Genomic DNA, 23,190 nt, shown 5'->3' with positions numbered 1-23,190 from the left:
CCATTAGCTTTTCTTCGGTCGTCGCCTGTTTTTGTTTCGCTCCTGTTCTGCCCTCTCTCCCTTCTCCTCGCCCTCTCGCATGGTGTGCGCGTGTGTGTGGAGGTGTGCCCTGCCACTCCCCCTACTCGCCCCCTCTTTCTACCACTCGCACACACATGCACCGCACCTCCTCGCCGCCCGTCACCTCCGCTTCTTCTGTCTTCTCTTGCCTCATGCCGCCCTCCTTTCTTTGACAGGCGCCGTTCGGGCCTTTCATCTCTCTCCTTTTTTATTATTGATAAGATGTTTGCCAGATAAGTCTGTGTGCGCCGTCCTCCTCATTTTCTCTGCCTCGGAGGGTCTCTCTCGAGAGAGAGAATGTGTGCGTGTGCACCTACGCGTCGTGTGCTTTTTCTTTCCCCCCGTCGCCTCGTGTCCGACGCCGCCAACTGGAAGGCATTCGCGGCCTTTCTTCCCCCTCCCTCCCGTGCCCTCTTGAATCGCTCCTCTTTTTTTGTTTCCCTTATTTGCTTTCTGTGTGCTCGCGTCGCTCTTTACCATGTACTGTTCCGCTCGGTCGCCACCAGGTGAAGGGCTGCCCCCTCCTTTTTTTTCTCCTCTTCCTGTGCTTTTTTCACTCTCGCGTGCGCAAGCTGTCTATCCGATCTTCACAGCATGGCGTGCTCATCTGATGATTTTGCGTGAGAGCACGCGCGGGCCCTCGCACCACCGCTTTTTTTTTGTCGCCAAGAGACTACAGGAAATGTCGCTAGGGTGTTGAAGAATGTTTCTGTGAGGGTGGAGCACCTTCAATGAATATATATATATATAATTTGGCATTCACAGATGCTCACGCGCCTGCATGCCCTCTTGAGTGCACGGTGGCACTTCTCTCTGCGGCATCGAGTGGGCACGCCACTTCTTTGGTGAGGGGGACGGGAATGAAAAGCTTGCGAATAGTTGACGGCCTTCGATGGGTATCAGCGCCGTCTGTGCGCGCAACTGTGACAACAGCATTTTTTTCTTCTCTCTGAGGTACAGTAGCCTCTTCTGAGGTATACCTTTAGGAGCACCTCCCATCTCGCTCTCTCCTCCTTTTTTGGTTTCCCTCCCTCCGGTCACGCAGCCGTGAAGTGCAGGAGGGAGCGCTCGTGCGGGTGGGTGCTCTTTACGCACGGTGATAGAATGACAGAGGAAAACACGACAGTTGAAACGGTCGTCGTCGCATCAAACATGACCGTTCGGGTGTCAACTCCATGCGCATCGCTACATGAAGCGCCCATCGACACAAGATGAAAAGTTGGACGGATCCGTAACAACTCACGTACGCATGCCGATGATGACACCGGTTGCTGTGCTTGTAGCGCTACTAGGCCACCAAGGGCATTGCAAAAAATATGTAGTCGCCCGCCACTCCGAGGCTTCGTTTTTTTTGTCTTGGACTTGCTTGGCCGACCACACCGCCTTTTACCGCACAAAGGTGTACGCATGTTGCGGTTCGCCTCTTCCATCCCTCTCTCTCTGTGCCTCCATTACCTCGTATACGTATGTATTTGTCTGGTGCGTGGTTGCACGCCCCACACAACCGTAGCGCTCCCGTTTCCCTTTCGAGACCAAACACTAGCGATGAACGAGGTCTCGGAGCGACGCAGCAGCCACGCGTGCCTGTGCCTTTCCCCTGTCGAAAAACGCTGAAAAGGCGGTACAAATAGTGCGCCGGTGTGACACACGCTGGGTGACCCCCCCTCACTCCCCCCTTCCGGCACGAAAAGAAGGCATTGTGCAGACGCTCTCAGCTCCTCTTTTTTCTCCACCCTTCGCTATCTTGTGCGTGCGAAATATCGGCTCGCCGGCCTGCGGGTTTGTAAGGCACACGGCAGGGCTCCATTTGAGGCATCACAGGCGGTGCGAGTCTCGGAAGTGGAGGACCAACACTGAGGAGGAGGAGGAGGCGGCGGCGGCGGCGGCGCGTACCGTGGAAGTAGCAGAGGTCAAAGGGAAAGAAGAGCGGCAGCTCCTGGTAAAGTGTCGTGGCTGCCCTCGCTGGGCGCCAGTGAAGGGGGCGACAAGAGCGCGATAGCGTTCGCCCTCCTGCCGCGTGAAAGCATATCGGATAAGAGGGTGCGCACAGAGCATAGGAGCAAACATATATATATACTAGACTGAGTAAGGCGTTCAGACGCGGCGCGTCTTCACGAGAGAAGCAGCAGTCCCATCCTCGGCGCCGCTCGAGATAAATGCCCCCGAAGACCCTCGCAAGCGCCCAAACTGTGGAAACGGTCGAAGCTGCACCGACGAAGACGACAACGCCCCCGACTCTTCTGGGCTGTGGACTGAATTGGGTCTCGTTCGTCGCGGCGCATCCGTTCGAGGTGAAGAGACTGACCTCTGTGCGTGCCGGCGACGACGGCGAAGAGTCTGGCGAGCACGACGCACTTGTGCCGGCGCAACTGCCAGTCGCGTCTACAGCGACCTCTCGCGTAGCCCTAGAAAGGATCTTCGGGGAGGTGATGGTATGCCCGTGTGCGAAGGCGGGGGTGGTGCGGGAGGTGCAGCACATTGCGACTGTGTGGTGTCTGCATCCATCCTCCGTGTACGCGGCGACGCTGAGCTGGCCGACGGACGGGGGCGACAGCGCGAGCACCGAGACAGCGAAACTGAGGGTGCAAACGGAGGCCTGGCACTTGCCACTAAATCTGTGCTCGGTCTCGCCGCATGTTCTTGACCGCGGTTCTCTTGTCTTCCATCCCGAATTCGCGCGCTGCATCCTTGCCCAGGGCGTGGGGGAGTTCATGTTCTATGTACCCCCAGATCCTCTGGAGCCGACCACGGCACTCCCGTTCATACAGGAGATGTGGTACCACGGACTTTTCTCACTGCCCGAGTCTCTTCGGATAGGACCGCACAGCGTCTTCACCTTCTTCGTGCTGCCCAACGGCCACACGCGCTACACGCTTGACCTTGCACCGGAACCTCCCGCTGCGCCCGCGACAGCGTCGACCTCCGGGCACGACGGAGGGGCCTCAGCGCCTGCAACATGTAGTGATGCCCTGACGTGCTTGTATCCGTGGCGCCGCCAAAGCAAGGTCCGGCGCATCATCCGCTCCGGCGCGTATGCGGTAGTTGTTCAAAGCGACACGGCGGGTGTCACGGCAAGCCTGCAGCGGGCAAGCTCCTATCACCGACAGCGCACAGGGAGCACCTGGCTTAGCGACGCTTTCATCTACCTGATGGGTCAGTGCAGCGGCACGAGTACATCGCTCAGCACGGACACGGCAGCCTCAGAGGCCGCACAGAACGACAAGCCGCACAACGTACGACTTCTGTGCATTGAGCTGGTAGAGAAGGCAACAGGGGAGGTGTTGGCGGGGTGCTGTGGTATTTCCGTAGGGCGTGCGTACCACGACTACACCATGTACACGCTTCGGCAGTCAAAAGATAGTGTGGGCACTTTCCTGACGAAGCTCATCGGCGAGGCGCTGCAGCGGTGCGGTTACACCCTGTGGTACTGGGGTTTTCGCGTCGAGTACATGCAGCAGTACGAGCGACACTTGGGCGCCGTCGACATGCCACGGGACTTCTTTTACCGTCGCTGGGGTGCGGCGCGCGATGCTCTGCCGTATTGCACCCTGGACGCTTACCTGCGATCTCACAAGGGGATGGTGTCTCACTACGAGAGGGTCAGCACACCGCCTAAACGCATGCGCTAACCGCGGGCGTGCCTTTGTTTACCCGGCGATAGGGTCCTCCCGCGTGGCGGCGTTCTTTTCCTCTTCCCTCCGTCTTCCCCCTCTCCCCCCATGGTGCATGTGTCCGCCTTCTTCCTTATCGCTCTTGTGCCGTGCCGATCGCCACTTCTTCGTTCATGCTGTTGTGCCCACATCTGCATATGTGCACGCAGGCACCCCGTCTGCCGCCTCTTCTCTTCCCGAAAAGAGCAACGCTTTGCCACGAGGCCGCTCATCTTGTCTGCCTCGCCTCCCCTACTCTACTTGGCACGCACCGGACACCGGTCACGCTCCACGTGCCGAGAGGTTTCCGCCCTCCCCTCTCCCCTCCCCCCTCCCCAGCCGCGGCCGGTGGAGGCCTGCGCTCTTTTTCGGAGGGTTTGCCGTCGAAATACCATTTGGTGTTGCTGTGCGCTCTCTCCAAGGAGTAGGCCGCGGTGCCCTTCCGGCTTCGGCCTCCTCTGCTCTTGAGGTCGTGCCATTGCGCATAGGGAGGGCGCGTGAAGACACGCACCGGCGCCAACCGCGGCCATTCCCCTCTCTTTCGCTGCGCTTCACGGGCTCAGGTGCAAACACTTCGCTGTTTCCCCATCTACCTGATGAGGCAGTCTGCACGCACACCTTCCCTTCCTTCCTACGTCCCGCTTCCTGTATTTCGTTTCTCCCTACACTTTCTCATGGCCGCACACACGGCCATGCGTGTCACCTCTGTGTGTATGGTGGGGGTGCCGTTTCCTTGTGTTCTCGTACCCTTTCGGCCTTTCCGACACCTATGCGCATCCTACATTCTCAACGCTGACTGCAAACCACTCGCGCTCAACTAGTTGCACCGACTCGCACAACCTTTTCCCCGCTTGTATCCACGACAAGTTTCTCCTTTCAGCTATTTCGCTTTGATCTCTCTCGCTCTTTGGTATTCGGCTTCGATCCCCCGCCGCCTCTCTTGTCCTCTCCAGTGCCCCGTATCTGTGTCGTTTGCAGGACTTTCCCCAGCCTTTACATACACTTCCCCTCCCTAAAACCCGCACCAGCAGCCCATGTCCACCATTACGAAGGAGTTCAGGGGGCTCACCGTAACGGATGTCGTGACGTGGCGCCGCCCAGTCGTCTCCGCAGCCATTTTTTTCTCCCTCTTTACCACGTGGGCCGTCTTCGTCTTCGCCGAGTACACGCTTACAACGTTTATGTCCCGCATTGTCTCCATCCTCTTCATCGTTGGCGCCGCCGCAGCTGTGACGAAGCGCACCATCGTGACGTCGCCTGAGGACGTGACCGCTAGCATGGACCGCACCTACGAGTTTGTGCGCCCGCACGTGACGCGGTCCGTCGACTGCATGGTCTCCCTCCTCACGTGGCGTGACTACGCGGTGTCCGCCAAGTTTTTCGCGGCCACCTTCGTGACAGCCTTCCTCGGGAACTGGATGAGCGACACGACACTGCTGCTGGTTGCCCTTCTCCTCTCCTTCACGGCCCCGGTAGCGTACCTGAAGAAGCAGAAGGAGATCGAATGCCTGCTGAGGAGGGCGCATGCGTACGCTGATCAGTACCTCGGCATGATCAAGACGCACGCGTTTTCGAAGAAGCAGGCGGTCGAACAGCAGCTGAATGAGATGGAGCGCAAGGTCCAATAGAGATGCGCACGGTGCGGGCTCGCGCATACGACAATCCCAGAAGACGGCTACGCACGACGTACATACGCGGCGCTGCTTTCTTCGTGTGCTTGTGAGGGTGGGGCGAACGGCTGCGACGGAAAAAGAAATGATGGGACGCTGGAGGACTGTGACGCAGACGCTATCCGATTGCATGCACGCAGCGGACGTGGCGGCGGCGTATTAAGGGGTGTGGGGAAGGGGACGGGGGAAGGAACATGCAGCGGTGGAGCAGGCGCGCAATGGTACGTGCACTTTCCTCACACACATCCATGCTTTTATCCCTTCGTACACGCATCAGCTACGCAAGCACGCCGCCTCGAGCGGCACGCGAACTAACGCGATAGGGAGGGCCCAGCAGAACGATAACGTTCTTCTCTTCGGTTATGTACTCCGGCACGGCTCTTGCTCATCCCGGGTGCCGTGATGCGTGCCCTCCCGTGCCCCGCCTCTAGGTCCCTCCTTCGGCTGCATCCTCTTATTTGGAGTGTAGGACCCACTGCCCCTCCCCCGCCTCTCCTTCTGTCTATGTGCTTGGGCGAGGGGTGAGCTACACGCAGCCTGCGGGCTCTTCGGTGTCGATTGGCGGGTTCAGGACGGGGGCTGTGCCGCCGAGACGAGGGGTGGCGATGACGCTTGCAGCAACTCACTGCGGGCGATGCCGATGGTGCGACAGTCATACGCATTCGTCCACTGCCTTTTTACATTTTTATATACCTTCTGCCTTTGCTGCGCTGCGGTCATGCGGAGCGTCATCGCGGGCTCCCTTGATCACGGACCGCGTGCGGTGGAATCGCCCTGGGCCGGCGTGCGTCCTCCCCGTATTGGCTGGTGTGGCTCCACGACACGGCTGCAGTGCAGCAGAGACACATGTAATGCGGATGTATGCGTACAGGTGCTGGCGTGCTTGCTGGCGGAACGAAATCTTGAGAGAAAAACGGCGGTGTTGTGCCTCGATGTGTTTCCATTTGCTCCCCGTCGGATTCAGCTTATACGCGGTCACAACTATCGCTGTTTCCGTGGTGGCCACTCGTGTTGGCCTCTTCGCTTACTCCTATCGGATCGCTTTTAAGGTACTGAACCATAAAAAAAGGAAGAGGAGTCTGTTGATAGGAAGGAGGCAATGCATTATGTGCACAAGACCAAAAAAATCCTGAGAGAGAGAGGGAAGACAGAAGAACGAAGGAATGCGCCTGTGTGTGTGTGTGCGTATGAGAGAGAGAGGCAACGCTGCCATCATGCATACGTGTTATTGCCAGCTTCTGCCGCTCGTTTTTTTCCTTTCTCCACTTCCTCATCCGCTCCCTCGCAAGCTTCGAACACACCCTGACGCCATCTCCATTGGTCGCTGTGATGCCTCTTCTGTTTTTGTTGTTGTTGCTGTTGTTTGTTTGTGCGTAGATGCTTCTGTGCGACAGGTTCACACCGCCTCTCGTCGTCCGTTTTTTTTTCGGCTTTCTTTTGGGTTATGCGTTGCCAAATGTTTTTGACTGCCTCGCTTTCAATACTGCATTTTCTCGCCGCGGTACTGTCGGCCGCATCTGAGGTGTATGCCGCATGTGGTGCGGAGGAAGCGAAGGGTTCCCGTAAAGGCACCTTGGAGGGGGGGGCGAGGCCGACGCAAACAAAAAACCAAAGAAGCGCCAGTGAACGGAGAGGAAGAGGATCGAAGGTATTCTGCGTTTCTTTTTTTTCTTTGCGTCGTTTTTTTTCCTTTTCGATGACGCACAACAGTCTGGAATGGACCGACTTTCACGTTCTCCTGTCGGTGAACGCGGAGGTCGGAGAGGGGTCTTGCAATGACGGGCGTGACGGAAAAGAGGAACGAGGAGGTAAAGCGGCACCAGCGTGGTAACGATAGGGAGGCTCGCTCATGGTAGCGCGGCAAACGAGAACTTCCAGAGAACTGCAAGATTTTGTCTTGAACTTATAACGGGCAGTGAAGGCGGAACACAAAATGATGCAGCTGTGGGGCGAAAAGGTAGGTTGGTTGGTTATAGGCGCGGCCCATAACCACTGAGGCACGCGCCATAGAGAACAGCAGCTTTGTGCGGCGCACCGTTCTTCTGGAGGATTTCAAGCATGACTAAAGGGGTGTGCTTGACGGTGCCTCGCCCTCTCTTTCTCTTTCTTTGAGGCTTGCGCGCAACCGAAGGGCTTCCAGGAAAGAGGCGAGAAAAAAGAGGGCGAGAGCTCACAAACGTTATCGGCCCACCTTTCTAAACCCTGCCCATGTGTGCGTGCGTGACCTTATTATCAGGTATGCAACATTCTCCTTCATTGGTCATGGTGTGGAGGCCGGAGGCACGGAGACCGCGAGGGAGCGACACCCTCTTCTCCCTCGCGTTTTTAGCGGTCAGGCGCACATCAGTATCGCACGCGCACTCTCGTTGCCATACCAAGCAGCTTGAGCGATGAATGCGCGTGTGGGTGATGCCTCTTTGCCCTTTTCGTTCTCTATTCTGAACCCTAACGAGGCCTCAGCGAGGCGCCTCCTTCTCTTGGGCATTTCGCTCACACTATGGTGTGTGTGCGTAGGCTTCTGTCGTGATCGTTTGCCACGGCCATTTCGATGCCTTTGCACCTTTTCTTTTTTTCTTTTTTGGCCATCCTTCTCCTCTTGTCGCACGGACAAGGTATGCGTCAGATACCCTCTTGTCCCCCTCCTCCTCCCCATCAATCACGTCGCCATTCACCTCGTCTATCGCACGCTTTTGTTCTTGCGCGCTTCGCCTCCTCTCACTCGCTGTTGTGATTTGCTGCTTTTTCTCCGCCTCTGTTACGTGTTTAGCCTCGCTCTATCTTCGCCATCACTCTCTGCCTATACAATTGTGCGTGCGTAGAAACATAGAAAGGTGCCAGCAGAGACGCATCGCACGCGCATTGCCCCTCCCTCCCTCCTCACTCCGGTGCCCACACATTCCCTTCTCTGAATGCTTCTTCCCTCTTTTTTCTTCTTCCATCTTTGCTGTTGCTTTTGGGAGCGCGCGCTCTCTTTCTCTCTCTCTTCCCCATCGCATTTGGCGTCGTGGAGTGTTTTCTGTGTGGTGTTCGTTGTGGGCTCTCGCCTTCTTTTTTTTTCGTTCGTTTTTCCCTCTCTCTGCCGCCCTCTTCCCCCCCCTTCACCCTCACTTCAGAATGACGTTGGCGTGCGAAGGGCGATCGCTGTTTTTTCTTTTTCCTCTTTTCCCCTTTTGGTCTTCTCCCCCCCTTTCCCACCTGTTTCAATGATAAATATATATATATTTATAATTATATATATATATATATATATGTTCTCATGTCATTCTTCGTGACACGCTTTCGTCTCTTCTGCCTCTTTTTTTTTTTTGCATTTTTATTCATGCGTCTCTCGACACGTTTTGTTCACTGTGTTTCTTTTCCGTTTCTCTCTCTCTTTCTCTTTCCATCGTGCGATGTATGCGTGCGTGCGTTTTGTGTGCGTATAGGCGGTGGAATGCGAAGCGGCCATACACATCCGCCCCACCCACGCACCAAAGGGAACTCAGGTCAACACGGGGGCCATGCTGGCCCACCATGAAGGAATCTCGAAGCACCTTGAAACGTTCGCCGAGAACAGGAAGCTAGAGAGAACGGAGGGTGGCAGAGACTACGAAGCTGCTGCTGGAATGACAGACGAGCGAAAGGTAACGACGGTGAAGGAAATAAGCGCGATGCGCACACCGAAAGACTTGTGCATGTGGGGGAGAGCATTTACGCGACTGCTTTATCCGTAAACCCACACGCCTCCTTAAGAGTGGGCTTCCTCTCCTCTTCCTCCTCCTCCGTCTAACGAAACAAAAATGAGGAAGAGAGGAATGAGGAGAGGGGGAGAGGTGAGACACCATCGACCGACGTGGAGCCGAATGGTAGTGGTGATTTCTGAAACCAGACAAACTGTGAGCAAAAGTGAACGCACAAGGGAGGAGAAGCGCGTCCCAGAGGGAAACGGATGCACTCAAGCGCCATCCCCAGCGACGTTTGCGGGCGGGCCAGAAAGGAATTCGACACACGTGGTGGGCTCCACTTTGTTCGAGCACTGGCCCATGCACAGTGCCGCTCATTTTCTCTCTGTGGTACCCGAGGGTACCCTTCTCGCGCGCGCGCTCTCCCTTTCTCTCTGCTCCTTCAGCTGAGGCGTAGGGAGGCTCTCTTCGCACGCTGGTGCTTCTCGTTGCCGACAGGCCAACCGCATTCAAGGCTCTGAACGGCAACGAGAAGTTAGCGGAGGCGCAACATGGGAACCCACCGCCGCATTACCTTTGGCGGGTCTAAAGATTTCGCGGTGAGGCAGCACCAGGCGCCTATGGTGCTACGCTGCCTTCTGCATCGGCGCCTACCGCGTTGGGCTCTTCCTCTGAGTGTCTCTCCGCGCCTCTCCATCGACGGCGATGGTATTTTCTTTTCCCTCTCTGCCAGTATTGCATCAGCGCCCCTGTCTGTCTTCTCTCATCCGCTCTTCATCCTTTTCCTCCGTCGTTGACGTGTCCCCCCATATGATGAGGATGACCTTCCCAACTGCGCAGTAACAGGTCGCATTCTCCCCTCATTCTGTTCCACGCCTCGTATCTGACTTCGTTTGTTTTCCTCTCGTGCAGAGCCCTCCATTTCATTCGCTACGCAACCATCCTCGACATCCAACAGGGGGCACGTCTCGACTCACGACCACATAAACAGTACGCGCGCACCTCTCTTCGGAAACGAGAGAGTTTCACAGACGCGTTTCGGGGGTGCTCTGGCGCGTCTGCCGACTCCTCTACCCCTACCCCATCTTCGCTCCTCTGTCTCGCCTCCGCCGCCCCCCCAGCTTCTCCCCCATTCTCTGTTGGTGCCCTCTCTCCCACTTGGACGGTGTCAGCGTTCTGACGCCCCCCTCCATTTCTCCTCTTTACACACACACACATACGTGCATCTGCGTCAATCTGCATCTTCGGGCCTGAGAAGATCGAGCCGAAACAGACGGTGAGTGGTGGCACGCTTTGGGTGTTTTTTCCCGTGTTGTGTGCTTCTCCGCAGCGTTGATAGGGTTGCGGGGGTGCCCACCTACACACTCCTTCTATCACTCCCCTCTGTGTATTCTTCTTCACTGTTACTCATTTCTTACTGTTGTCTCCTGCCCTCGGTGCCTCTCCCCTGCCCCACCCCTATCGTCTGAGTATCTCTTGTTTTATGTACTGTTGAGGCGGTGCAACGATTGATTTACTCTTCATTCTCGCCTTCGTCTCTCTCCCTCTTTTCCCTGCGTCCTCTTTCCCTCCCCCCTCCCCTCCCTTCCCCTGCCTGTGTCTGCGTGTGTGTGTGTCATCTCCGCCTCACCTCTTTGAGTTCTCTGTGTGTGTATTTCGCATCTCCGCTCATTCCCGTCTGTTTTGTTATATGTATGGAAATATATATTCTGTGCTCCCGCATGCGCACTCGCATCTCCTGCACTCACTCTCTCGCTCTCTCTTTCTTTCTTTCTCCCCATTCCCCGCTCTGAAGCGCTGCCTGATCTGCGCTTCTGCCGCATCTCCCGCAACTTTACTTCTAACTTCGTGACACGCACAACTCTCTTCATTACACGTGGGGGCGAGAGGGACGTGCGTACAGTACGAACGGGGCAGACGGTGAAACAACGCAGTTTTTTCTCCTCTTTCTTGGGGGGCCCTCACACCGCATTTGGCAGGCGAAGACGACCACTCGCGTTTTCGTTCTCTGGCCCGGGTGCCGTTGTACACGTCCCCTCCCATAAAAAAAAGGACCACCATAAGAGCCGTGGCGGAGGGGGGAGCAGAGAGGATACTTTCGAAAAAAAATGCCTAAGGTTGTGTGCGTCTCCCGCGGCTCGGATGAGATAGACAATGCCATCGAGCACCTTGACGAGGCAAAGGTGCAGCTGCTGTACTCCAAGTTTCCCGTAGGCTCAGGCACCTTCAAGCGTAACAAGTTCATCTACGTGCAGTACATTGGTCCAAAGTGCAGCATCGTGAAGCGTGGGCAGGGCATCAACGAGATCACCAACTTCACAACGAACAACATCCGTGGCGTCCCTGGCTTCTCCACAACCGACAAGGCGTCTCTCTCCTTTGAGTCTCTTGTACGGCATATGCGCGATACCTTCGTCACGGACAGTGGGGACTTCTCGATGGAGCAGATTCGTGAGGAGTACCGCGAGCGATTAGCAGCAGAGCAGATGATGATGCATCAGGAACGCGAGCAGGCAGCAGTGGTGGCCGCCACAGCAAAGCGGGCACGGCGAAACACAGCGCCCAGCGTGCGCTTGGCACCGAAGCCGGTTTCCCCGCCGGCGCCGGCACCGAAGGAGGAGCGTCCGCTGAGCACGGTAGAGGTATCAGAGCAGACGAACCGCGTCATGGCGTCTCTGCGTCAGGACAACGGCTCTGTCAACTGGGCGGTGTTCGAGTCCAATCTGGAGACACTGACAGTGCGTGCTTACGGCCGGCAGGGCATCTTCGAGATGGTGAAGAACCTCCCCGACGAAGCGTGGCTCTTTGGGCTCTTTCGTATTTCCTTCTCCGACGGCGAAGTTCACCAGCGCCGCATCATCTTCTTTCAGTGGATCGGTAGTAACTTGAAGGCGGTGCGCGGTGATGGTCACTCCGGCATCTACCCAGCCATGGCAAAGGCCCTCTCCCCTTTCAACTACGAGATTTACCTCGTGGGGAGACAAGACCTGAATCCAAAGGCCATCATCGCCAAGTCGAAGAGCGCCTTCCGTACACCCGAAGACCGGCGGGCCGGTGTGGCGCGGGACTTTATGATGGACAGCACGGTCTTCACAGAAGAAAACTACCGCCAATCGCTCGTGGACGAGCAAGCGCACGCTGAGGCGCTCGAGGAGCGTCCAAAAAAGGCCCACCGGCTGACTATGCCTATCGTACCCGACGGCATGGAGCAAAGCGCGGCGACTTCTGGCATCATATCAGCAGTGGGTAGCCCGACAGCGCAGAGTTTTTCTATACCTGAGACAATTGATTTGGTGCAGGCAAACGAAGGGGGACTCGTGTGGGCCATCTTCGAGGCCCAATAGTGAACAAGAGATCCCCCTGAACAAGGACGGGAGACGCAAGGTAAACTGAAAAGAAAGGATGCGAGCACCCCGTCATGCTTCCCCGTCCGCCTTTGTGGATGTTCCCGTGTACGTAGATGTGGTCCTCAGGTGCGAAGGCCTGTGTGCGCTTGATTTCGACTCTGCCAACGTAAAAGGGCGGTGAAAGCAAACAAAAAAAAAGAAGATGAGTGGAGGCGTGCCCAAAGCGTGTCGTGCGTGCTTTTCTGTCGTTGTGGTGCCCAGTAGAGCTCTCCGTGCCTTTTTTCCTCCCCTCCGTGCATCCTTTTTTCTTCTCCAAGTCGTTTTTCTTCGCCGTCCACTCCAACGCCTCGCTTCCCGCAACAGACTCGAAGTATAATTTTTCTTTCTCCACTTTCCACACACACACACAAACGAAGAAGAAAATGGTCGAACAGCAGCGACACTAATAGCCGTACCGAAGGCATAGTGAGATGTGCTCATTATGCAGTCCGTTCTTTCTTTCCTCCCGCCTCCTCTTGATCACCACCCGATAACTGAGAGTCTTCCCCTTGTCGCTCATGTATGTGAGTCTTTTTTCCGTGTTTTATCGTTGCACTTTGCTCTCCCGGGTGAGCGTGAGACGTGGGGTGCGTCTTTTATTCATGGCTGGCGTCTTCGATGCTTTTGACGGTGACTCCTCTTCGCCGTGGCGCCACGTGCTCTCGCACAATTCGCTCGTGGAAAAAATACGCCGCTTTCCCCCTCCCCTTTTTCCTTCAGGCATTTCTCTGTCGGCTTGTATATTCTCTTGCTGTAAGTGGTTGGCTCTTTACCGCTAGTCATTCCTCACACTTTCCTTTCTGTATCCCCTGATGGTACCGCCGACTTCACTGTGGTGCATCCTCTTATTTGGAGTGCAGGACCCACTGCCCCTCCCCCGCCTCTCCTTCTGTCTATGTGCTTGGGCGAGGGGTGAGCTACACGCAGCCTGCGGGCTCTTCGGTGTCGATTGGCGGGTTCAGGACGGGGGCTGTGCCGCCGAGACGAGGGGTGGCGATGACGCTTGCAGCAACTCACTGCGGGCGATGCCGATGGTGCGACAGTCATACGCATTCGTCCACTGCCTTTTTACATTTTTATATACCTTCTGCCTTTGCTGCGCTGCGGTCATGCGGAGCGTCATCGCGGGCTCCCTTGATCACGGACCGCGTGCGGTGGAATCGCCCTGGGCCGGCGTGCGTCCTCCCCGTATTGGCTGGTGTGGCTCCACGACACGGCTGCAGTGCAGCAGAGACACATGTAATGCGGATGTATGCGTACAGGTGCTGGCGTGCTTGCTGGCGGAACGAAGGGAACGGGCTGAAGCCGTCAGTTGTGGGGCTCTAGTGGGTGTGCAATGGTACAACGTTTGGCACCGCGCGCATTATGTTGTATGTTGAGATACGCATACATGTGCTTGTGCGTATCTCATTAGGTGTCCATGAAAGGGCTTAGGGAGTCTTCTGGACGGCGGGGCTGATCATCTCTCGTGCTCATGTGCGCAAGAGGAGCAAGTAAAGGGCGGGGGATCAGCGCTGTTGGGCGATAAGTGAAGCGTGGAGAAGCAGGCGGTGCAATAAGGAGATTACAAGAGGTACGAACTCGCGTGCGAACTGTGAAAGGCACCAGAAACATTTCGCTTCGCCCGTTTTGTGTCCTCTGCGCGCTGAGCTGGAGTTCATTCAGTGAAGCTCTCTTTCTTTTGCACCTCATGACTACGTGGGCTCGTGTCTGGTGCTTTCGTCCAGCGTGGCTCTCTGTGCAGGACCGAGGAGACGGCTAAAGAAACGAGGAGATGGAGTGACATGCCCAGTTCGAAGGGGAGCCCGCGGTCAGCACATCCATGCACATCAATACGCATCAGCAGAGCGAGCGACCACGTGAGACAGAGGTCGCTTTCTACGCTCACACGTACTATCGTGGAGGACGGCTATTCCACACAGCGGTTTCGAATCTGTGATACCTCAAAGGCCCGCAGGTATCAGCACCGCCCAAGCGCACTTACACAAACTCCGTGCGCTGCAATGCGCCGATTGCGAGCGCACCTGCAAGGGTCATCTTTCTGTGTATCTGTGCATGCCTGTCTCGCAGTGAGTGTGTGCTCGAGTCAGGGGTGACTGGCAGGGCTTTTCTCCTGTCATTGCCTGTTGCCTCTCATGTTCACTTACCCTCATGACGTCGATTTCTTTTTCTTTTTTTTTTGTGGTGTTTGTGGTTGTTCTGTTTTGGCGCGCTTACTTTTGCCATCGCGTTCCTCCATCTCTTTCCTTCTGGTTCACATCCGAACGCGTGCCCCCCTTCTCCCCTTGATATCTCTCTCCGCGTGCGCTTGATGCAGCTGCCGTGGGCGTCTGTCGCTTCTCCACATCCCCCGTTTTCTCTCTCTGACTCTCTCGCTGAATTTGGTGGCCGCGTGCTCGACACCCAACGCGTTTCAGAGCGCCTTGTGAGAGATTTATGCCCGTTTTTTCCTTTTTTTACGTCAGTGGTGGGAGGCGGGCGGCGACACCACTCGTGTGTTCGGCACAGTTTTGCTCTCCCCTTCCCTCCCTCGGGCTCAGTCTTACCCTGACTTCTGAACCGTCCCCTTTTTTCGTTTTTTTCCCCGTTGCTCTTGCCTACACACACCGTCGAATAGGATGTGTTCCTGCTCATTCGTCGGCGCGCTTACCTTGAAGGGTGTTGCACGTGTGAGGCAGCGGGAGCGTTTTTACGGGGCGCTGTTTCATTTGGGGGTGGGTGGGTAAGGGGCTTACTCGGCTTGGGGTCGACCCTCGTTTTTCCAACAGACTCCTTCAGCCGTATATCACAGGTTCGACTCAACACTGCTGCTATGACCGCGAGCCCATCTTGTCGTTGGAAGCAGCCGTGCACACACGCGTCTTGCAGCAGCGCACCGACTCGGCCATCGGAGGCACGGCCCCCACCTCATACCCTACGCACCTCCCGCCCCACAGGTCGCCTCACAGTCGCTCCCCGTTGCCCTGGTTGCCACCGACGCGTATCCCCTCCCTCCTCGCGATGACTCAGGCTCCCTCTACACATGCACGCAGGCAGTGCAAGGGCCGAGCGGGATACGCTCGAGTCATGCCGACGCGTTGCTCATCGCATGGACGGCACAAGCCTCTTCACAGCCGCCGGTCGCTCCGACGCAACGCCATCCAGCGCCTGGCCCCCGACATCGGTAGCGACACATCGCTCTGGCCCCCCTTCGGGCTAGGTGCTGGAACCCTCTGTCGTGGCCACGAGAGGCGGCTCAGCATTCCGAAAGGCAAGGGTGGGAGTGAGGGGAGGGGGGGCTGCCTGGCTTCCCCAGACAGAGAGTGGGGTACTGAGCCCCCCCTGAGATGCCACGCACACGGAGACATGCCCTTACACCCCTACACACGCACATCACCACCCGCAGGGGGCACGTGCTTCTCGGGGAGGAAAGGAAAAGAAGTCTTGCGGGAGGCGTCAACTCCCCACGAGTTCGCACACCTAAGTATCTGCTCAGGTTCCCCTAGCTTGTACGTCGGCTCAGTAGGGTGGACTGAGAGGGGGCATGCACAAGGAGGGGAGCGATAGGGCACGTGGGCGTTTAGACGGACTTGCCCATTCTCTGATCGTGAGGTTAATATGTCTGTCCCTGCCCCCTTCCCCCGCCCCTTTCCTCCTTCCTGCCCAGCCTCTCATATTTCTGCGATGAAAGCGCGGGATTAACTGTGGCGGTATCGGTGCCTACGACGTCACCGGCACGCACAGCGAAAGTAAGTGTGGTGTGTAGGCCCACCAAAGGGAAGCAGAAAAGTCGTGTCGCGAGACTTACGAGAAGCGGAATCAGAGGAGAAGTTAAAAGAGCTCATTGAGCAACAGTTGCAGGCAGACGTGGACGCCGGCGGGCTCTCTCCCTCTCTCGCTCTCTCCATCTGCCTCGTGGTATTACTGGGTGCGCCCATTGCTGCGTTGCGAGACACCGTCACGGAGTCTGCCTGAGTGCCGACAAGGCGAAGAAAAGGGGAAAGAAGATCTCTGTCGTACTGAAGGGCTCCCAGGGTGTCTTGCAGTGTCCTGCGCTCCGCTTCGTCTTGTCTCGTTCATCTTTCTTTTTTTTGTTTGCAAGTTTTCTTCTTCCGAAACAGTACGGTGCCTTTCGATGGACTTTTCCGCTTGAGCCCCCTATCCCGACGTGTTTGGCTCTCGGGTCTACGCAGGAGGGCGTGTGTGCGCGCACAGGGGACAAGAAAGGAAAGGAGGAGAGCCCATCAACGCATTCGCGTGCGTCGCGTCTCTTCCACCCCGCCCCGCCCTCTTCTCCTCCCCGTTATTACTATTATTAGCACCTCTCTCGCTATTTTTCTTCATTCCAGCCGTACCCTCTTTCGGGAGCGCGTATGCTTCTCTGTTTGAGATGTGTTCTCTCTCTGTTTTTTTTCTTCCCGGTGAAAGTGCGCCTCCTTGCACGGTCGTTGCAACTTCGTCCTTTTTTTTCTTCCTGGCCATTTTATTGATGTGCGTATGCGTGTGCCTTTCGGTCTGCACGCGCGTTGAGTGACTCCCCTTCCCCTATTGAGCCCTTCTCTCTCTCTGTCTCTTTTTTCTCTCAATGTTTTTTTTTTGCTTGTTCATTTGCGCTTCTTTCGCGCGCTCTGGCGGAGTACGTGCTTCTCCAGAGGCGCGCAGAGAAGGCGCATGAACAGGAGGGGTGGGAGGGGGGCGTTGGGCGAATGGTACGCGGGTGCTGTCTGGGGGCAAAGGGTGGCCTCCCGGCATCTGGCCAGCGTTCCCCTCCTGCCTCGTCTCTGTCAACCTCAGTTTTGATTTACGATGCCCTTGCGCCACGTCGTCTATTCTTTCCATGCACCACTGCCTGCTTTGTATCGGTCACTTCACCCCCTTTTCATGTTCGAGAACTCCTCTCATTTTTTTTAGCCCTGTGACGAATCGCAGCTGGCGGCCATTTTCTTCAAGTGCGCCCGCCTGTCTGCACTCGTCTCAAAGAGCTCTCTGGAGCTGATTCATTTTCGTCCCGCCCTCTTTCCCCCTTCCGCATCCGCCCCCTCCTGGCGACGCGCGTGTTTTTCACTGCCTTTCGCTTCCCCTTTTTCCTATTGTTTGCGCGTCTCTCTCTCTGTGGCTAAGTGTTTGTTATTCTCTGACTTTTTTCTCCGGGGGGGCGGCTGGACCGTGCCTCTCTCTTCTTTCGTACTCCTGTTGTTGGATTGCGCTCGGCTTGCCTTTCCTCTCTGTTGCTGCGTAGATCAATAAAGGGGGGATGCGGTCCCTCTCCCCCATCCCCGCTTCTAATGCTGCTGCCGCTGCTACTGCTCGCCCAACAATACGGCTGGCTTCCGTCAGCTGTCGGTGCCAAGGGTCTCTGTTTTCTGTTTTTTTTTCCTTTCAGTTGTTCGCCCGCCGTCTATGCTGCGGGTGTGTCTCCTGCATGGGGAACGCCATAGAATGTTTTCCCTTGACTTTGCGTCCTTTTTCTCTCTTCTCTCCATTGTCCATTTCGCTGGGCCTCGTTGGGCCATTTCTATCGCTTCCGCTGCTGCTGCTGCTGCTGTTGCGCGCACTAAGGGTTTTTGGTTCCCATTAAGGACTGCGTTTTATTCGTTGTACATGCGCATTCGTGTGTGTGAATGGATGAACTCGCCACGCAGCAGCCCTATTCACGTGCGCGTGTCTTGGCCGCTTATTTTTTTTTTTGGTTTCGGAAGCGCTGTGGGGGCTGTCCTCCACCCGCACACAGTGAAACATCAGCGAACGCAGGCACGCGTACCCGCGCGGCAGCTCTTATCGGATGGGGAAAGGGATCAGGGGGGAGGACGCTGCTGAAGAGAGAGACGAAGAGGATATACCGGCGTTCATCGTTGTCGAGGTAAAGGAAAGCGAGAGGAAGGAAGACAAGAGAAACCGGCATGCTTCACCCATCCACAGAGGCCCCACCCCTCGCCCTCCCCTTCTGGGAACTTTTCCACCATTGCTCCGTCTGTCCGTGCATGTGTGTGTACACTCTGTACGTCTCCAAGCACAAGTGACATGTTTTCATCAAACGTACTTCACTTCCAACAGTCACCTATGGAGAAAAATACGACGGAAATGAGATGATTATATTTCCTTCGCCCTCCTCTCATGGAAGGAGAGTGTGGGTGAGCACCATGAGCGTTCTCGCTGGCCCCTTGAATCTCCTCTCCAATCCTCTAGACCGATCGCTGCAGCCGCCTAGCTCGATCTTGAGGGCATGGTATTGTGACGTCGTTCTTCTCGGGTGTATCTGCCGCTGCAGCTTGACAGGGCGCCAAAAAAAAAAAAGAGCTGCGTTGTGCACCAGATGAACGATGCCACAGCAGGGAAGCGTGCACAAACATCTTCATCGGGCATCCTCTGTAGCCCTCTGTACCTCTTTGCACCATTCTGAATGACGTAAATCTTCTCCTTTTTGTTCGCCGTCTCCGTGTGCTTCTCAGCGGTCATCGCCTGTGCCCTCTTCCTTCAGTGTCCCTCTACCCTGCACTGGTTCGCACACTTTTGGCTCTCTTCTCTGGTGGTGAAGTTGCACGGCGCTCACGACGGATTCGCAAACGGTGACGCACGCGTGCCTGCATTTCTGTTCTCTTGCAAGTCCGAGTGTAAGATTAGTGGGCGCTGTAGGGCTTAGGAGCAGCTTGTGGTTCATTGGTAGCTCTATTTGACGAAGGGTCCTGAACTTCGTGTCAGCTGTGCTATCCCCTCAAGCGTTCTGCCGGCGACGCTGTGTACTTAGCGCCCTCCTTTTCTGAACTCCTGCTTCGCACTCCGGTATGGTTGTATGAGCCTTTTCCCACGCGTGGAACGGCCACACGAACATCATGAGCGGCGGCCTCGATGCGCGTAGCGGCACCGTGCCGGTGTGCGGGTTGCAGTACATCACCTCACCCTCTCTTCCCTCCGCAGTCAAGGCAGCGCGCGATACCATGACGAAGAGCTCCACGACGCTCCCACTCATTGCAGGATCCATTGGTAGCTTTGCGATGAGCGTCACCTCTGCCGCCACTGCTCCTTCGCGGATGGACTCTTTTCCACATAGCGCCTTGCAGCTGTACGACTCCTACTACGCAGTGCAACAACGCAACGAGTCGGCGATGCCAATGACCAGCGGTGATGGTAACCAGGCCGCTTGTACCGGCTCTCTGACGCTACCCGACGACCTCTCCGGTATCGGCCCCTCGGCGCGGCGCCTACTTCAGTTGGATGCCGAACAGCAGCAGCAGCAGCAACAGCAGCAGCGGATAACGAAGAGCGGAGCAAAGAAGCCCGCGCGCGCGCCTGCCGTTTCTCCAGTGACGTCCCACCTGCTTGGAGCGCAGCGACCGAAGTCGAAAGCAGTCTCAACCGCTCCAGCGACCGCAGCAACGCTCTCTACCAAGGCCCTCTTGCATTCGCCGCATCCCAAGTTCATGGGCGATACGGCTAGCGGCGCACACGCCCGCACCGCTACCTTGCGTAACCTGGAGCACACCATGGACGTTCGCTCTCCTATGCTGGCTTCTAGTATTACTCACCCTCCTCACTGCGGGGGCAACGCCACCTCCACCATGCCCGCCGACGCGGCAACGCCACCTCTCGTCAAGCAGCTGCAGTCCTATATCAAACGCGAGCTCATCTTGAACAGCGACGGTACCGGCGTTCCGAGCGTTATTGACCAGCTGAACCCCTACCGCGAAGCCTTCCGCGCGTTGCGCTCCGCCTTTCCTGCGTACGCTGCTCTCTTCGACGACATTCAGTGTGCCTACGACAACGCTATCCAGGCGCAGGCGGAGCTAGTCTCGGAAGCGTACTCTGCTGTGGTCGCGCGGCGCGTGGAGAAAGTGACGCAGCTGGAGAGTGTTGCGGCTTTGCATCAGCAGGTGCACTCGCTGCAGGAGGAGCTGGGTAAGATGGAGGAAGCCCTTCAGTCTCGTGTGCATGCGCAGGAGACGGAGAGGCTGCATTCAGCCATGCAGAGACCACGCACAGGCCGTACCAATGACCGGCTAGAGCTGCATCGCGAGCTGGAGGTCGCCACGCAGCGCGTCGCCGAGCTCGAGCGCAAGAGCCAAATCGACCTTGAAAAGATCCTCGTCCTCATCGGTGCTATGCGAGAGTGTGATCGACGGCTGAAGGAGTACGAACGCCTTGTGACAAGTGTAATGGGCCAGGTCAGCGAGCTGGACGAGTTCAAGCGCATCGCCGGCGACGCCCAGGCGGAGCTGGAGCGGTTTCGCAAGAAGTACGCTAACTACGTGCCGGCCTCTGATTTCTGCCTTATGCGGGAGCACCTGACTTCCGAGCTAGAGGCAGCTCACCTGATGACGCGGCGATGGCGTCGTACAGCGGCCGTGCGCGGGACGCAGCTGGACGTCATGCAGTCTCGCCTGAAAGTGCTGGAGGAAGAACGCGAAACCCTTGTCAAGGCAGCTGAGGCGGCCGCTGCGCCGCATTACGACGCTCAGGCGCACGGCGTTTCTACTGACACGGTTCTCACACCACGCCCATCGTGGGGGCGAATCTACGAGCTCTACCCCGACCTTTGCGCCTACGCAGCGGATGCCGGGCAGCTGACGACCGAGCTGGACGGAGACGACGACGACACGGAGGCCAACGTGCGTGAGAACTGCACGTCTGCCATAGATGCGTCGACTTCCGCGAACCTTGCCGTGGGGCTGCCGACGGTTAAAGGGCCCAAGGAGACCGGGCTCCAGGTAGAATACCTCGTGCAGCGCATCTTGGCGCTGGAGGGGATACTGCGGGCGCAGGGGCAGCAGCAGCGAGTGTTGTACTCCTCCTCGGCGGGCCTCGTAGAAGGAGGCGATGAGCTGGCGGATGCCGCGCACACAAACTCGGTGAAAAACTTGCCTGAAGTCAGTCTCGCAGCCAAGGATAAGCCGCCCAGCTCCTCGCCAATTCTGCAGCACCGGAACTCTCGTCACACCCGCGGCCACGGGGAAGGGTTGTGCAACGCCTTCAGCTCCACCATTGCCGGGTCACCTGCAACCCGCTCGGTGCCGCCTTTGGAGCTGCCGCTGCTCGGGCTTGGGTACGGGACGCAGGTGCACCCGTGTTGGCGTGCGAGTGGCGTCTTGTCCCGCTGCCCTGTTGCCCCTCCAACCATTTTGTCCATGGTGTACCACTTCTTCCTTGATGTGCTCCCTACGTACTTGGAGCAAGAGGATAAAGCACAGCAAGCAAGTGGCCAAGCGGTCGCTTCAGCGCAGGGTAGCGCCGACCGCCTCGCCCCGTTTCTTTACGAATTTCTCCAGTCGGAGATGCAGGTGCGCGAGGATCTCAGTGCGTACGACTCGGTCGCTCATCTCACGATGAACCTCGAGCGGGACGGAGACAAGCGGGAGTGGTACAGCGATGCCTTGCACCTGTTCTCGTGGATCGTGCACGGGGTGATGCCGCCACGCATCGGTGTAGACGCGGCCGTCTTGGTCGCGCAAGTGAAGCACGACATCCACGCCTTGTCGAAGGAGTTGCAGAGCTCGCGTGTGCGGCGCCAGGCGTTGGGTGAATGCCTGCAGCCGGTGCTGGAGCTGAAGACGGTCGCCGAGTTGGCCGAACTGCGTGCCGCATTAGGAGGGGAGACGACGTTTAGCGCGGAGGCTCTGTGCAGTGACACGCATCCTTTCATGCAGGTGCTGCTGAAGCAAGAGTGCCGCGCAGGCATGGAGCTCTACGTATCTCTTCTGCACGCCCTCACGGTGCGGGCGAGATTTATGACTGCCAGCGATGCTCGCGCTGCCGCTCCCGCCTCTGCGGCCGCGGGGTCGAAAGGCACACGTGACTCGAAGGTGCCCCCAGCGCCGCTACTCGCTGAAAACGATCGGGTGCTCTCCTTGGAAGACGTGTCTGCCGCTGTCTTGGAGGCGGAGCCGTGCACGCCGGAGGTAGTGCTGCGCGAGGTTTCACTGAACGCAGTGAGCAAGGGCCTACAGGTGCCCGGTGCGGAGCGCGCGCGAGGGGAGACCGTGGGAGACACGACGACCTCAAAGGCAAGCGCGTCCAATGAGCCGCTAGTGGTCGTTCGACTGAGTGACATGGTGCAGGTCATTGGGGCTGCGCCGATCCTCCGTCGTAGTAGGCGAACTTCGAAGACGGATTGCGCGCTATGATCGCCTCGCTTCTTTGAGGTTGGGAGGGGGGATACAGTGGGGGGGTAAGCGAGCATTTTGCGGGGTGCGCTAGAGAGGTCGTCACGCACAGAATTGCCTACACCTTCAAATCGCTGCCTAATGCCGCCCCACAGTCGCCTGTGACCCCCCTCTTCCGTCCCCCCCTTTTCCCCTCTTCGAGAGAGACTGCACATGGACATTTCGTGCATCCTTTTTTTTCCGCCGTTTCCTTTGCGTTGATCTCTCACCGCTCGTGCTCGGTGAGCGGCGGGTAGGTGTCCGGCGAGTGGGAGGCCTCGCACCCCCTCCCCTGCCTCAGTAGAGGGATTCCATGCAATGTGTTCGCGCCTGTTGGCTGATGTATGAATAGCAGATCCGAGTCGTGTCCCAAGGGCATATACGAACGATAAAGAAAGCGAGAGACAAAGGGCAAGGCCCGAACCTACCAGAGGCATCCGCGCCTCGTTGCTTCTCTCCCCCACTTTCTTAGCGGGGGCTCTCTTCTGCTCTCGACTTGTTTTTTCTTCCCTTTTTTCTTCGTCACACGCCACTTCTTTTTCGCCTCCTGCGCTTCGCACTCGCGTGAGCGTGAGTGCGCGTCTCTCTCTCGCTCTCCTTGTTCCTCCTATGTCCCCCTGTGCTTGCCTTCCTGTTGTGCTCTCTGCCTC

At 57.2% G+C, this 23,190-nt stretch overlaps 4 protein-coding genes across 4 annotated transcripts; all 4 read left to right on the top strand.

Moving 5' to 3' along the window:
- Positions 1–2,216: 2,216 nt before the first annotated feature.
- LSCM1_03875 (uncharacterized protein) lies at positions 2,217–3,689 on the top strand (the record flags this gene model as incomplete). The annotated part of the gene is made up of 1 exon (XM_067321408.1): positions 2,217–3,689. The coding sequence occupies one exon, from the start codon at positions 2,217–2,219 to the stop codon at positions 3,687–3,689; it is 1,473 nt and encodes a 490-aa protein (XP_067176776.1).
- A 1,055-nt stretch (positions 3,690–4,744) lies between these two features.
- Positions 4,745–5,338, top strand: LSCM1_03874 (uncharacterized protein; the record flags this gene model as incomplete). Its single annotated transcript, XM_067321407.1, has 1 exon — positions 4,745–5,338. One exon carries the CDS (start codon positions 4,745–4,747, stop codon positions 5,336–5,338), a length of 594 nt encoding a protein of 197 aa, XP_067176775.1.
- Positions 5,339–11,150: 5,812 nt separating this feature from the next.
- LSCM1_03873 (uncharacterized protein) lies at positions 11,151–12,386 on the top strand (the record flags this gene model as incomplete). The annotated part of the gene is made up of 1 exon (XM_067321406.1): positions 11,151–12,386. The coding sequence occupies one exon, from the start codon at positions 11,151–11,153 to the stop codon at positions 12,384–12,386; it is 1,236 nt and encodes a 411-aa protein (XP_067176774.1).
- Positions 12,387–19,237: 6,851 nt separating this feature from the next.
- LSCM1_03872 (uncharacterized protein) lies at positions 19,238–22,522 on the top strand (the record flags this gene model as incomplete). The annotated part of the gene is made up of 1 exon (XM_067321405.1): positions 19,238–22,522. One exon carries the CDS (start codon positions 19,238–19,240, stop codon positions 22,520–22,522), a length of 3,285 nt encoding a protein of 1,094 aa, XP_067176773.1.
- Positions 22,523–23,190: the final 668 nt, after the last annotated feature.

This window comes from Leishmania martiniquensis, chromosome 30, assembly GCF_017916325.1.
Source record: "Leishmania martiniquensis isolate LSCM1 chromosome 30, whole genome shotgun sequence".
Taxonomy (NCBI): Eukaryota; Euglenozoa; class Kinetoplastea; order Trypanosomatida; family Trypanosomatidae; genus Leishmania; species Leishmania martiniquensis.
Note: the sequence above shows the minus strand (reverse complement) of the source record. Positions and strands in the feature narration are given on the sequence as shown.